The 14,463-nt window shown below is 37.2% G+C and overlaps 2 protein-coding genes across 2 annotated transcripts; one reads left to right on the top strand and one right to left on the bottom strand.

Annotated features, from left to right (window-relative positions):
- Positions 1-7,461: 7,461 nt before the first annotated feature.
- On the top strand, positions 7,462-9,722 carry LOC116306682 (fibroblast growth factor 9-like). The gene is made up of 3 exons (XM_031716767.2): positions 7,462-7,676; positions 8,289-8,392; positions 8,828-9,722. Exons 1-3 carry the CDS (start codon positions 7,529-7,531, stop codon positions 9,119-9,121), a joined length of 546 nt encoding a protein of 181 aa, XP_031572627.2. The 5' UTR covers positions 7,462-7,528; the 3' UTR covers positions 9,122-9,722.
- A 246-nt stretch (positions 9,723-9,968) lies between these two features.
- LOC116306680 (acid-sensing ion channel 1-like) lies at positions 9,969-14,165 on the bottom strand. Its single transcript, XM_089026355.1, has 7 exons — positions 13,239-14,165; positions 12,745-13,025; positions 12,201-12,345; positions 11,823-11,891; positions 11,151-11,316; positions 10,676-10,776; positions 9,969-10,332 (listed from the first exon to the last, which is right to left on the bottom strand). The coding sequence occupies exons 1-7, from the start codon at positions 13,681-13,683 to the stop codon at positions 10,205-10,207; spliced, it is 1,335 nt and encodes a 444-aa protein (XP_088882481.1). The 5' UTR covers positions 13,684-14,165; the 3' UTR covers positions 9,969-10,204.
- Positions 14,166-14,463: the final 298 nt, after the last annotated feature.

Below are 14,463 nucleotides of genomic sequence, written 5' to 3' on the forward strand. Positions count from 1 at the left end.
ATAAATAAAGGAGAATCAGACGTACCTACAGTTTTCTTTAACATTCACAACTCGCCGTTAAAGCACATTTCAAGCCTATAATGCATCAGTTTTAACTGACAACTCAAACTTTTATGTCATCAAACCTGAAAAAACCTCGGCACTAATCCAAGTCAGAACCCGCTAGCTCATTTGCTGGAGTCTTAAGGCTATTTATTCTCGCTCCGAAGAGATTTCGCACAGAGAAAAAACGAGGTTCCTTTCGCTTTCCTTCGGCACTCGCTCGTTACAACCACAGCAAGCGAGATAAAACATTTGGAGTCCAGGGCCCAGTTGCATAAAGCTCTCTTAAGATAAAAAAGCTTAAAAACACTCGTAAGTATTGTCTTAGTACAATGGTCTATTGTTTTGGAACAATAATTACGGATGCTCTTATCTTAAGAGAGCTTTATGCAACCGGGTCCAGAGTAGTTAAATCACAGATTGAATTGGACGTTAGTGTTGGGTTTTGGAGGAAGCTGGTGGAAAACTAAAGAACCCGGAGAGAAACTCTCGGATCGAGTGTAAGACCCCGGCACAAGCATTAATCAAATGCACGATGCACGATGCAAGAAACGATTTTTCTTTCGGACTATATACTCATGTTCAGAGACAAATCATTTCTGCATCGGCCACGTGATAGTCTACGAGTAGGCTTTTTTGTTCCCAGACATTAAACACTATCAGTTAGATCCCTGAACCCTAAACCAACCCCTTGGGAGGTCTAGTAATGTCAAGGCTCGACTAGAAATATAAATATTGCATTCATATTTCCTTCAAATCAACAAAAGATCGAGATTCATGGCTAATAAACTAGGGGGGGGGGGGGGTGTACGAATTAGTGCAAAGTTTTGTAGGTCTGCGGTCTACTGAGGTCTAATTTGTGCAAATGTGTGCAATTTCTTACAAAGGTTTTCAAGGATATATGTTAAGTGCACGCTAGTGTTGGAGATTTATGGCTAACGGGCCGTTTTCTCAAGGTTGCATGCGCATCCAAATTTAATGAACTTGACCGGCCACGATACCAGAACAGGAGCTTTATAATGAGAATTATCATACATATCTATTAGATTTTTCAATGAAAATTTATCAAATCGATTATTCTCCTCATTAAATATAAAACTGGCTTCTCAATTTTACTGAATTTGCGTTTTTCAGTTATGTGGCCCGTCAAGTTGGATGCGCACGGCAACCTTGGTAAAACGGTCTATTTATACTGCGACAGTTTCTGGGAATATCAGCTTCAAGGGTTTTGTTTTTTAGGTTCTTATGGTTCCATAACACGAAGATAAAGTTTCAAGGGCGGTTTTTTGTTTTCTTTGCCAAAAATAATATTTTTTCCGCATATACTATTATCGGCCACTAAAGGGGTTGAAGCAGGAAGAAAAGAGATTTTTGTTATGTCAGAATTAAATGAAATTTTTTTTTATTAATTGTAAAAAAAATGCTAAAAATGAGGGGTATATTCTTGAAAATATAATAGGATTTGACGCTAGTCACGGATATGGTTTTCCAGAGTTCAGCCTTATGTTTCTTGGCATGTCTTGGTCGAGTGCAGCATTTCACTGTGTTCATCACAGAGTGGGAGAATAGATGTTTTTGGAGCCTACAGCGATTGGTAGTACCAAGTCCAACCAAAATAACCCTTAATTTAAAAATGTATAATTTTTTTTTGGTATCTTCGCTTCGCATGGTCCTGTTTACACCCCAAATTATCTTACTTTTTTTTATTATCTGTGTTGAAATCACATACAAGATACCCCGGGGAGAGACGCATTCGGAGCGGGGAAGAGGACGTCTACTTTCTCAGGCTATAACTGTTTGGATGGAAGTACTCTTAAACATTGAAAACACAAACGAAGGAAAAGACGAAAACAAAAATGAGTTCGAGCACGTATGAATAAATAAACTGGGTTCTTTAAAGTTTTTAAAAAATGTCTTGTTGAAGTAATGTTTGCGTGATTTTCTCCATAAATGTTATGCCTATCATGTTTTAAAGTCAACATTATACGTTTGAAAAGTCTTGTTTCTGCTACCACTATTGCTATTGAGAAGTTGTGGCTGATTTCCGACTTAAAGGGGAAAAAAAGATGATTCGTGCCATGATAAAGCGTTCGTGATTGAATGCACACACAGGCGCGCAATGATTGGTTCTAAAGATGACGTTAGTTCTGTATCTTGTCGGCCGAGTCTTAGCTGTGGTTTTTCGCACCCAAATCTGCGCTCTTCCCAAAAACACTTAAGATAGACTAGAAGAAACAGTCGTCAAAACATTCCAATAAGAATAAAATAAAAGATAATGTAAGTTTGTTGTACGTACGGTAAGGTTATAAAACTACGAGTAGTTTACTATCATGTTAACACACTGAACAAGTACCGACAACAAAGGTACTAATACTACTTCAAAAAAAATCTGTACGACTTTTATTGAGTAAGAGATGGATAAAATTGATGTGGATGCTGACCTTTCTACTTCAGACTGCAAGGAGAAAAAACAATACAGAAAACGATCCAAGAAGTACAAAATTACCGCTGACCAGAGCCGACAGTCTAAAATGTCGTATTGGTCCTTGGCGAAAAGATTGAGAAAAGAGACAAAAGCTGGCGAGAAAGAAGAGCAAGAAAGTTCATTATATTTGATTTCTAGAAGAGGAAGCTTTGAAAAAGTCCATCGTCGTTAAGCAATCTGTGAATGCTTAGAAAAGGAAATCCATTCTGGTTACGGCGAGGAGTTCCTGTACGAATCAAGGAAACAGCTCGTCATCGGATACAGAATTTCCAAGATCTTCTTCATGTAATACAAGCAGGACAACACCTAGCTAGTCTTTCCTTTTCCTTCCAGTTTGGGATGACTAGGACTTGACCGAAAGTCGTAGGCTTACACACCCAGGAATGCTAAGCTCCCGTAACGACACACTCTTTTTTTTTTTTTTTTTTTTTTAATTAAAAAAAAATTTTTTTTTAGAGATAATGAAACAGGCATAGCCTCTGAAATAAAAGGATTTGCAATGAAAATAAATTGAAATTTTTATTTAATGTAACTATATTTATTATTATAAATACATTATATTAATAATCATATCAAACCATGCCTAGTCTAGTTTTAATCGGCCTATATAAGGCAGATTAAGGCTCAGGTCAAACGTCGAACTTCACATGAGCCGAAACTTATCACATCAAAGAAGACTGTCTTGTTATCCATTGTTTCAATTAGGTTCGACTCATGTGAAGTTCGACTTTTGACCTGAGCCTAAGATTCCCGTTTTTCATTCCCGCAAACGGCAAACGTGACCACGTTTTCATCGTTTCTCTACATCTCACTTTACCTGTTGCAAACCTTCTCGACAAAGACAAGTATTCTTTTGTTTATCTGTTACTTGGATATTTTTCGATTCTTTTTCACTAATTTTTAAAAAACGTTTTAATTGTCAACTGACGTTTCACGTTTGTCGTAAACGAGAATCTTAAGCTCTCTTTCATTTCATTCTGACGGAGAACAATCATTGTTTTAACGCTAAAAATCATGGTCATGGGAGGGTGACGAAACAGCAACAGCGCACAGGAAAACTGAAAAAAAAAAAAAACGTATTGGCCTCCAAATATCCACGTATACATAGAGGCTTTGCACCATCACGTGACGGCAGCCATGTTAGATGGCAGGAATAATACAATCGTTTTACACGAGAAAGAATTCTATTCCCGAGAGCAAAGGATTTTATTGTCAGTCTGCCATCTTACCACAGGCAGTCCAAGCTGTATTATGGGCACCAACAGGTGATGGTGCAAAACCACTATTGTAGGTTTAATAAACACTGGTTTATAAAATGTTTGATAAACGTCAGAGTAAAGTTAGTCGAAATTCTTGACAAAACAATCTTTGACCTAACGGTGTGGTTAGCTTATTTGTTATTGTTACAAATACTAGATTGTAGATTATGAATCTCTTCGCTGGTTCTACTGATGATAGTTTAAGCGGCAAGCTTGAACCAGAGGTATAAGTACCATCGACTCTCTCTCGTTTTCTCTCTGGTCTCTGAAGATGACTTCCCCTCAGGTTGTCGTAAAAAAATCAGTCACGACCAACAACAGTCTTTCTCAAGACTACACTGACCCGGACGATCACACTTCACAACAAACTTGAATCTCTTATAGCGATTTCATGTCCCGTTGCGTTACTCGTCCCAGTCCTCGACTCGACCTTTTTAGACGACATGACAATCAGTAGATGGTTTTAGAGGGGCGCCGTGAGTGTGTCTATGGGATGGGCCATTAGATAATTGAGGGGGAGGGGGTTGCAGTAATTTATGTTGCAAGATATGATCAAATTATCATATATCATATTATCACAAATCATATGCACTTAAATGATAACGATAACTTATATTGTTGTATAGCTCATTCTACAAAGAGTACCAGGGACTTCATATCATTTGTGGAGTGTTCTGTAGTTGCTCCAACGAAAGGTGCAATTTTTGACCCATATTTATTGTTTCATCCCTTGTGAAGTTAAGAAAGCGATAATGCTCAAGGGGAATGCTGTTCGTTAAAATAGGAAAGCCCTACGCAAACATTAGTCATTGAGACGATGCTGGTGAAGTATACTTCGGGATCCCACGCGAATAATTAATCCGCGGGAAAGACAGAAGTTGCTACGCCAGCAACATCAAATGGCCTGCATGGAAACCACTTGGGTTTATGACAGCAGGAAGGAACGTTATAACAGTTACGCCTATCCTAACCACTTCACCGCAACTAAGTAGCAATTTAGACTATTTGGAGCATTTGATTTCCACGTATCACGTAATAATTGCAAAGCTTCTTGGATTTTTCTTGTACCAACGAGCCATGTCGCCAAAAATAAATTGCTAAATTTATCACTTAGCGATATTGCATCAGAACGTACAGAGCGAATCCTTAAATGGATTGAGTATTGTTGAAGAGCAAAACGATGAAAAAAAATCATCCAAACGAGCAAAACGCCTTTCTTATCTAGAAGGAATGACATACGTAGGACGCGTTTTTGAAATTGCAACGTTTCCATTTGCCGAATACACGACAGGTCCTTTTTGAAAATCATAATTATGAAAAAGTTTTCTCAATAAAGATTATTATTATAACAACATTTGATTGCACAAATTATGGTCTGTGCTGAAAAATATATTAGCAACTTATTGTTTGCAGGAAGTTTGAGACTGTTTTTTTGGGGGGGGGGGGGGGGGGGGGTATGAGAATTCTTGAGTGTCTTGTCGAAACTTGAACCAAATTGTCTCTATTCGTTTCCAGTTATATGTGCAAACAATTTTAAATTCAACTGTGTTATATAATCCTAGATAAATAAAACCACGTTGCATGAGTTACATTTGCCATTAACGGAAAAAAGAAACTTTGATTACTTTTAAACTGTATCGCATCCGGACCAATCTAGAAAGACGAGCTCTTTATCCCACGCAAATAGTTTAAATGATACGCAAACGTGTCTTGATGAAATAAAATGGGCTCAAATAGGAAAAGAATAAAACGAAAGCAATCCAGCTGAACTTGACATTAATTGTTTGGGAGAAAAGCTTTATCGTTCTCTTTTCCTTAGAAGAAATACGAAAACATTTATTAGAACCATGGCCTCGGCACCTGTGAGTATCATTAAATTTTACTGGCTTTCTTGTGTACACTTTTCAGTTTTTGAAGAATTCTTGATTATAAACAGCCTTTATTATTTTTCGTAAATGTATGGTCGTTTTATAGATATTAGTTTTATCTAACTCCGCAAATTCTCCTTCTTCGATTACGGAAGTGTAAAATCATCTAAATTTACACAAGTCAAAATATAACAAAGAAGCCGTGAACTTTGTTTTGACCTTACAGCACCTCATGACGTTCCTTAAATAGAATACCACGTGACAACCATTTATTATACTCAAGTCTAGGCTTCTTTTACAAATTTTTTTTTTTTTCACTAAAAATAATTTAATGTCTTTGCCTTTTGACTTAGAATCTTTCAATTAAAGCCATCTTCAGGTAATTTTTTTTAGCACTGAAGTTTTCGTTTTTGTATATATAGCAGTGCATAGTGCATGTTATTTCAAGACGTTATGTTGGTAGTCGTTTTACTTCACTCAAGTAACGTGAATAAGAGTTTTCCTAGCAGAATTTCTAGCGATAACTGTTACGTCTTTGCAAGTTTTGAAGGCCGAACGCCCTACTTCAAAATTATTCTTGTTTTCATAAATGGCTTTTTGTAATTAACTTTTTAAAGCCATTTGCAATTATATTCGTTTCATTTGGACTAAACGCACGACAATGAAACACGTTTTGATATTAGAACACTTCAGTGATGTCGTTCGCTCGCTCGCTCGTCTTTTCGTCTCACAAGTAATACTATATAGCATTATAGTAATGAAATGAAGAGGGTTGTTTTTTCACTCATGAGCTTCTCTTATTCAAAAGAGGAGCTAAGTTCTTACCTACCAATTACTAATAAGGTAATAAATATTCATTGTGCTTTGAATAGAACCATCAATCAATTATTTTTTTAAGAAAACCACCGAATTGACAGAATAATAACTGAAAACTAAAGACTGAAAACCTTTTGGTAAGCTGAGCTTACCACTATATTTTTAGCTGGTTTCTAGCTTATTAATTAATGAATTATTTTTTCATCTTTGCAATAGTTATTTGTCATTTTTGGTAACATTTTCAACAAGCAATTACAAAATAATTCAATTCCGGAAATAACAACTAATTGCACTTGAAATATCGTAAATCACTCCTCGCTTTAGTAAGCATTAAAGTTCAACCGGACCAATATCGCTAAAAATAATTTATAGATTAAACTTAAGTAAAATATTATAAATAAAGTTGCTACAATTACCTTAATATAGTAATTTTAGACTTTGGGGCCTCCAGGGAAGTTCTTCCAATTTGAGTTAAACTAAGATATTCTGGAAGATAATATAGGTAAGTTGTAGTGCTTGGGAACGAGGTTATTCCGGGCGAAAGCCCTTGGAATTAAATTCGGAAAAATTAATTTCCGACCTCGCTGGGATTCGAACCCACGACCTTCGGAATTGTACTACCGATGCTCTACCAGCTGAGCTAGAGGTCAGACTGAGAGCAGGCCGGGGTGAAATAGATGTTAGGTCGCGGTAATTATGATGCAAAGATATCATCTTTGGAATTTAAGGGCTTTCGCCCGGAATAACCTCGTTCCCAAGCACTACAACTTACCTATATTATCTTCTACTATTTCATTAGTGCCACGCGGTCCACATACTCTCATCTTAAGATATTCTGGTTTACATTTAGAACAAGTGAATTGGGCGAAATTATCGAGAATACTATTATTCAAGAAAAATCTTGACAATTCTTTTTGTTTGGTTTGAGTAATGGCTCTTGTTCTTAACCTGTCTTTAACATTGTTCTATCTTTCTATTTTTAGCTGCTTGCAAGCATATTGATCTTGACCACTTTTGGCGGGAATAATAAACCCAAGCCCAGTCTCAACGCTACCAGCATGCAAGGCTTGGTTCCAACAAACATGAAACTTCAACCTTCGTTTAGAAAGAAGTTTCAGATTTACTGTCGTACGGGGTTTCGATTGGTTGTTCTTCCTGGTGGTCACGTGAAGGGTACAGCCAATAGCACAATAGCAAACAAATATGGTAAATTTATTATGAATTAGCATCTGTCTGTCTCTGTCTTTCCTTCTTTCCTTCTTTCCTTCTTTCCTCCTTTCCTTCCTTCCTTCCTTCCTTCGTTCCTTCCTTCATTCCTTCTTTCTTTCATTCATTCCTTCCTTCCTCCTTCCTTCCTTCATTAAAAATAAAATAAATAAATTAACTTTGTTTATAGAGGATAACACTTGATAGTAATTCAACTGATAAACTCGTGGTCCTCTTTTAACGTCTCTAGTTAATTAGGGACGGGACCGCCATTAACGTGATCATCCGAGCCACGTAAAGGTCTAATCATTTGCAGATGTAATTACAAAGGCAGCACCTTCTCCTCAGTTATTTTAAGACCCTGAGTGTTGGTTCGGCCGAGGCTTGAACCACGACCTCCCGCACAACAGACCGACACTCTTACCAACTGAGCTTACCGGGTGGCGGTTCATTCCTTCCTTCCTTCCTTCCTTCCTTCCTTCCTTCCTTCTTTTCTTGGCTTAAATTTTCCCCATGAATAATGATCCCGCACCTTCGCTTCTGAAAGTTCGTCCCTCGAGAAATATTTCTGATTGTCAAAGTAAAAATTTTACTTTTTTTTCATCCCACCAGGACACTTTGAACTTCAATCTTTTGGAAGGAGTGTAATCCGAATGAAGAACATAGCGACACAGAAATATATAGGGATAGCCAAGACTGGAAAAGTATTTTCAACGGTATGTCCTATACCATAGTAACCCAAAATGTGTCGTGAATAGTGACGGTATAATTTAAACAATCCCGAAAGTACATTTCTCATTTGATGCATAGCGTTGTTTTTGATGCATGATCTGAGAGAATCATTTATGCAGGTTTAAACACCTATTCAGCTATTCATGGTCATATAGTTCATGGGATTTAAAAGCATTCACTGAAATTATTTGCCTTGAACTAAATGATACAAGCCCAGGTTGCCTGATATAAACCTGTAAAAAGAAACAAAGCTAGCGGTCATAATTTGCAGGATTGTTTCTCTATATTTCTTGAAAAATAAGAAAATTATTACTGAGTTATACAAAGCATCGTGGGTAAAGTTTTCACGCATGATCTTTTCATTTTTTAATCATTCCCAATTACTTAATAAACTTTCGTTTCTTCCTCTTACGTCTTAGGATTTAGCAACAAACGAAACCTTACTGAAAGAACATCGAAGGAATAATTTATACAACTCTTATCATTCTTACATTTATAAAGACAAGAAGAGCAGCAAACGCTTGTATCTTGCTGTAAAACGAAACGGCCAAATGAAGAATGCAAGAAAGGTTCTACCAAGACATAAGTCTTTTCAATTTCTTACGATAGAAGAACCTAAGACACTGAGTTCCGTAAGGAAAATTCTTCAAAAGTTTGGAATTGAAAAATCATTTGAAACTCTCAATTCTACTCGACATGAGGAGAGTACGTAAATAAATTGAATTCAGTTCAAGACTGTTGATTTTTATACTTTTTTACTTAAAGCCATGTTTCTGTTAAAAGACATTGCCATAAAGCAGATAAAGGCAGATGAATGCTTTTTAGACCCCGTCCTCACGTATCCGGAAATTTTTGTATCCGCAAATATTTTTTTGCGGATACGGGTTGCGTCCACACGTGTCCGGAAATTTTTGTATCCGTATCCGGAAATTTTCGAAAACGGTCTCCAGAGTGGAAATTTTCGAATACGCTCCGAATACGGATACGTGTGGACAGTGAAAACGATTCGAAAACGATTCCAATACGCTGCGTGTGGACGCGAACATTTTCGCATCCGAAAAAAAAATTTGCGGATGCAAAAATTTCCGGATACGTGTGGACGGGGCCTTAGGAAACATAAAGTACAAATGGAAAAACAAGGAAGAACACAAAGGCAGGTTTTGAAAAACACGTAAAAGTAAGGAAAAAACAACACGACTGAAAACCAGGCTTAACGAATAGACTGAGCCGGCCAAGTTGAAAATATTCAAAATCGAAATTAATAAATATTTTATATTAATGTGCATTATTGATATCTTTGGAATAATATATATACCTAATAATCTGAATTAATCAAACTGTTTGAAAAAAAATAAAATAAAAAATAAAAGAATATATAGAACATCAATAATTTTTTTGTTTTGATTATCGTGGCGCGCATCTCCAGTGAATTCGAACTGTCTCCATCACACAAGTTTCAGTTGCATAAAATCTACTTCTTTCAAACTTTTAGATATGTAACATCGCCTTATTACAGGGCGGCGCAGACGGGGGGGGGGGGGGTCCAAGAAGTTAGGAGGTTTTGGTAGATATATATTAATACACCTACAAATGTATGAAAACCACAGAATATAATGTCATTCGGAGGTTAAGGACAAAACTGGATCTAGTTCGTATACCAGTGCATTGTGGGGCTGTTTTAGAAGACAGATTTCTAAGATGGCGTCTATTTCGTTCTCAACCTCGAAATGGTTCCAGTTTGGCGCTGATAAGGAGGAACGCGGGCCCGGTGAGAAAGCAAATACTGAATGGCATATTCAACCAATCACGGTGATGCGATCTTTGTGGAGTCTTCTTCGGCACCAGGTGATAAAAAAATCAATAAATTCACATAATGTCAGACAGCTGCATCCAAGAAACAATCCGAGAAAACCACCGAAATCAGCTGAAATAAAATGATTATCAACAATGAACTAAAACAACAGCAACCAACCAACAGAATGACAGACAGAATGACAGACAGAGACGTCAGACAGAGACAGGTTGAGACGACCGACTGACAGTCAAATGAATCAAAAGGAATAAAAGTGAATACAATTTGAATGCAACTGTGCTGACATTTCGGACGTTGACACGGTGTTTGATTTCCCTTCTTATTGCCTTCTATTCAATACACCAAATAACACAGTCCAAACTTGTAACCGATAACTGATCATTATCGATGAAGGGGACAGACAGACAGACAGACAGACAGACACAAAAATTTAAAAAAAAAACCTATAACTCACAGATCAGGTCGTCATAATCATAAACAAGAATCTCTTCCATTATTTTTTCTTCAGGACTTGAGTAGAAGATCTCAAGTTGAGTCAGCGAATCTTTATTCAGGCTTTAAAAGATACAAAGTGGAAACTGAGATTGAGTACAAACGCACGAATCACATGACAGCCAGCCTGGCACTCTAGGGTCACGTGATTACGTGCTTTCCGCCACAAGTAGGCAAGGGTTGCCCATTAATTATTAGTCATGTGGCCGTGGGTTAAATCCTTAGCCTTGCCATTATGTATGTGTAAGTAATATAGTTGCTTCAGTGTTTGAAAGCCGGTCTTTCTCCGAGATCTACAGTTTGGATTCCTCCTTTCGCACTGAACCTTGACACATTACTCTTTCAATTTAAAGATTGAAACGATGGTCAAAAACAGTACTCCAAAGTACTAATAAGTTCTATTAAGTGGGTATATTTGCAAACATTGACATACTTACCCATCAAATTTGGCCATCATCTTGTTTAACTGGCCCTTTTTTTTATTCTCTTCATAGGTGGTCCAGAAGTGGGGAGAAGGATACGTCGACACCATGGAATGTCCTCTGTACATTTCTCTGGTGCATGGTAAAGGACACTTGCATTCAAGGTTCCTAGATGCTTGGACTTCAGACCAAACGAAAGTGTGATTAGAACGGTTTTTGTGTGAAAAAACGATATCATGCGGCAACTTTAGCTCGGTAATCAATGCCAACAAAATAGGAAGCCATTACAGTGTTAATAAAAGCGTGTCGTACCGCGAAGGTACGCTTGTCACTCATAAATATGCACCTAAAATAAATTAATCTAATTACGAAGTCAATGTAGGCAGAAAAGTACGTTTCTAACTCATAAATATACCTATGTATTTCTAAAAACATTGTCATCGCCAAAGACGATAGGCGATAGTTCATTCCAAGACGGAAATGGTTCTCGTCGACTACAAACGACATTGAATCAGCCTCAACACTAAGGTCCATGTTCTTGACTAGAATAAGAAGTCATTCCAGCTATTCTTGGATCTTGGAATGACCTATCTCCTATTGCTTTTCGCCTATTGCCTATTACATTTGGAAGATGACAACGTCTTATTGAAATAGGTGTATACATCAATGTACACAAAAGGAACTTACAAAATTTAAGCACACACGCTTGGTCTTTATCGTTCGCAAAGTTGCACGGTGGCAATCCTGAAAGTTCTTCTGCAATAGAAAATAAATTGGATAACTGGAAGGTTAGATGCATGGATGGTTAAGTTGATGGACGGATAGATGGTTGGACGCATGGATGGACAGGTGGGTAGATGGATACATGGATGTTGACTGAATTAAGTCTGCTATTAATGGGTTGCAAGCATTCCCAAAAGAGTTAATAGACAAAAATATGGCGGCCATTGTGGTACCGTTAACAGTGGATGCTAATGAAAAACCTTTTGTTAAATGGCACCAACATGGCCGCGATGACGTAACGTGCAAACGAAGAATATCCCGCCAGAACGATTGTATACTCACCAATTTCTGGCGCTGAAAATATTCTACATTCACATGCTTTCTTAAGTTTCACCATTTTACATTTCGTTAAGCAACTACTCTGAGAATAAACGTTGTCAGACGATTGGCTCTTCTCGTGACATTTTGGAAGCGGTAAACCAATAAACTAATAAAACCAGTAAAAAAGAAAAAGTTTAGCAATCCATCTGGTAGTTCATCAATGAATGCTTATTTAAAGTTGCTATAAATATTTACACAATTTTTATGACTCATAAAATAGGGCTGAACTACGCGTGAGCAATGCTCTAAATTGCCCAAGGCAACATATGGCCGTGGGGAAAATTTCGCATTTAAAACCCCATGGGTGAAAGCATAAATATTAGAAACCTCAAAACTTAGAAATTTGTTAATAAAATAGAACTTCTGCACTTTTTTATAGCTGATTTTGATAGTCTTTTTCCCGAAACCATAGGCATTTTAAATACCAAGATAAGCAGGTGGTTCCGTGTTTTCACCGACTGTCGACTCATGCAAGATGTGTAGTCTTGGACTTCAACAGCCATACCTTTTCTTTCTTCATGGAGTAAGAAAGCTTGAATCCAGCAGATAATTCAAAACCGTTCATTTCTATGCCTGGGTAGTCGTCCTGATCATGGACGAGAACCTGAAAACCAGCTCCTCTATAGCTGAACATCCCGTAATACTCATCAACTTCAGCATCCAGTGTAAGAATTAAGCCATTTTCTAGACCAGGCCCTTGGGCGTATTGCAAAGGGTGACCTGGTTTTCCAGAGTTGAATGTGTAGCAAAGTCCTCTCTGTAACGATATGTAGTTAATATGAATAGCTATTCATCTCATTTTAGTTTATCTTGGCTAATAGGAGACGAGAGGAGAAGAGAGGGGAAGAGAGAGAGAGGAGAAGAGAGGAGACGAGAGGAGACGAGAGGAGACGAGAGGAGACGAGAGATCAAAGTAGACAAAAGGGTCCCATCTGACTAAAATACTTATCATGATACTTACGTGGAAGGAATAAAACACTGTGAAGTTTTTTTCAGTACATTTTTCAGATCCCCAAAAACAATTTATAATCATATCCTTCAACTCGTGCCCATTTTGACGGACTGCTTCTTGTATATCGAAAATCGAAGTAGTAAAACTTTGATTTGCATCTGGCGTTCGAAAAAAATCCATCTTATCCAAGTAAACTTGTGAATCAGTACTAATGATTTTACTCTTTTTCATCATGTTCATGTTGCAGAAAGATACTGCAGGAAATTTGATCACATTATCCTGTCGTACTGTCGTAGTGATTGTAGAATCTTTCTTGGAGACTTTTTCTATGCTAACATAAAACTGTCTCAATAAAGCTGCTACAGTTAACAAGATTGTTAAAGTCCACAAAACTCGACGGACTGGATGGTTTCCTCGCACAGCAAACTTTATACCATGAACTGTCGTGTAAGATGGAAAATTTTCTGCATCAATCTTTATTTCTTCCACCATATTGAGGGGATATTTGGCGCGAAATATCAGCGGCTTTTTTTCTGGTATTTGGATTCGGATGAATCTGGAAATGTATGCTGTGGACCACTGTTCAAAACATTTAAAAGCTACGGATGAACTTTCTGTGACAGCTTATGCGAAGTTAAAAGAAAATGAAATTCAGAGCTTGTGTTGTTTTATTTCAGAAAAAAACAAAGACAGAAATCCCCATGGTGACGAGTAAGGCAACTTTGTACTCTTCGCGTCAAGCTGTTTCATTGTGTTAGCACATGTGAGTGCGATATGTACATCATGAAATAGACCGTGCAATCGGTTCATGTATGAACCAAAATAATAGATCTTGCTATAGATTTTCACATATACGAGTGAGAATTAAATGTGTGGGTTTTGATTTCGGGTCGTTAAATCATGACTAAAGAATCATTAAGTTCCCCAAAAAATGAAATTTAATTTAAGGCAATTCTCCCATTTCGAGTTCGCCTTCGCTCAGTTCTAGCCTCGATTGTGTACAAATTCTTTTCTTTCATTAAAGTCCATTGTATAGTAAGGAATGTATGTACTACGGAACAATACAAGTTGATTAAAATGTCACGGGTTTTGGTTGAATAGCTGAATATCATAGCGTACAACCGAGACTAAGGCTGAGCAAAGAGAATTCGAAGCTGGAGTAGTGATGATATTTTGATTATTTTTAACTTAAATTCTTCTTAATATTAAATTTGTAATTTTCTAAGACTTTGGAAAGTCAATTGAAAAACTGGTTTTAGCAGCAAATGTTAT

This window comes from Actinia tenebrosa, unplaced genomic scaffold, assembly GCF_029948245.1.
Source record: "Actinia tenebrosa isolate PJP-AT-01 unplaced genomic scaffold, QUT_ActTen_1.0 PGA_scaffold10__47_contigs__length_13832649, whole genome shotgun sequence".
Lineage (NCBI taxonomy): Eukaryota > Metazoa > Cnidaria > Anthozoa > Actiniaria > Actiniidae > Actinia > Actinia tenebrosa.

What these genes read in the sequence shown, in the direction of transcription:
- LOC116306682 (XM_031716767.2), top strand. Translation starts at nt 7,529, where the DNA reads ATGCAAGGCTTGGTTCCAACAAACATGAAACTTCAACCTTCGTTTAGA. An exon ending in CACAATAGCAAACAAATATG is followed by an intron (nt 7,677 to 8,288) that starts GTAAATTTATTA and finishes TCATCCCACCAG; the next exon opens with GACACTTTGAACTTCAATCT. An exon ending in CTGGAAAAGTATTTTCAACG is followed by an intron (nt 8,393 to 8,827) that starts GTATGTCCTATA and finishes CTTACGTCTTAG; the next exon opens with GATTTAGCAACAAACGAAAC.
- LOC116306680 (XM_089026355.1), bottom strand. Translation starts at nt 13,683, where the DNA reads ATGGTGGAAGAAATAAAGATTGATGCAGAAAATTTTCCATCTTACACG. An exon ending in ATGATGGCCAAATTTGATGG is followed by an intron (nt 10,777 to 11,150) that starts GTAAGTATGTCA and finishes TATCTTTTAAAG; the next exon opens with CCTGAATAAAGATTCGCTGA. An exon ending in TGATTATGACGACCTGATCT is followed by an intron (nt 10,333 to 10,675) that starts GTGAGTTATAGG and finishes ATTTTATTTCAG; the next exon opens with CTGATTTCGGTGGTTTTCTC.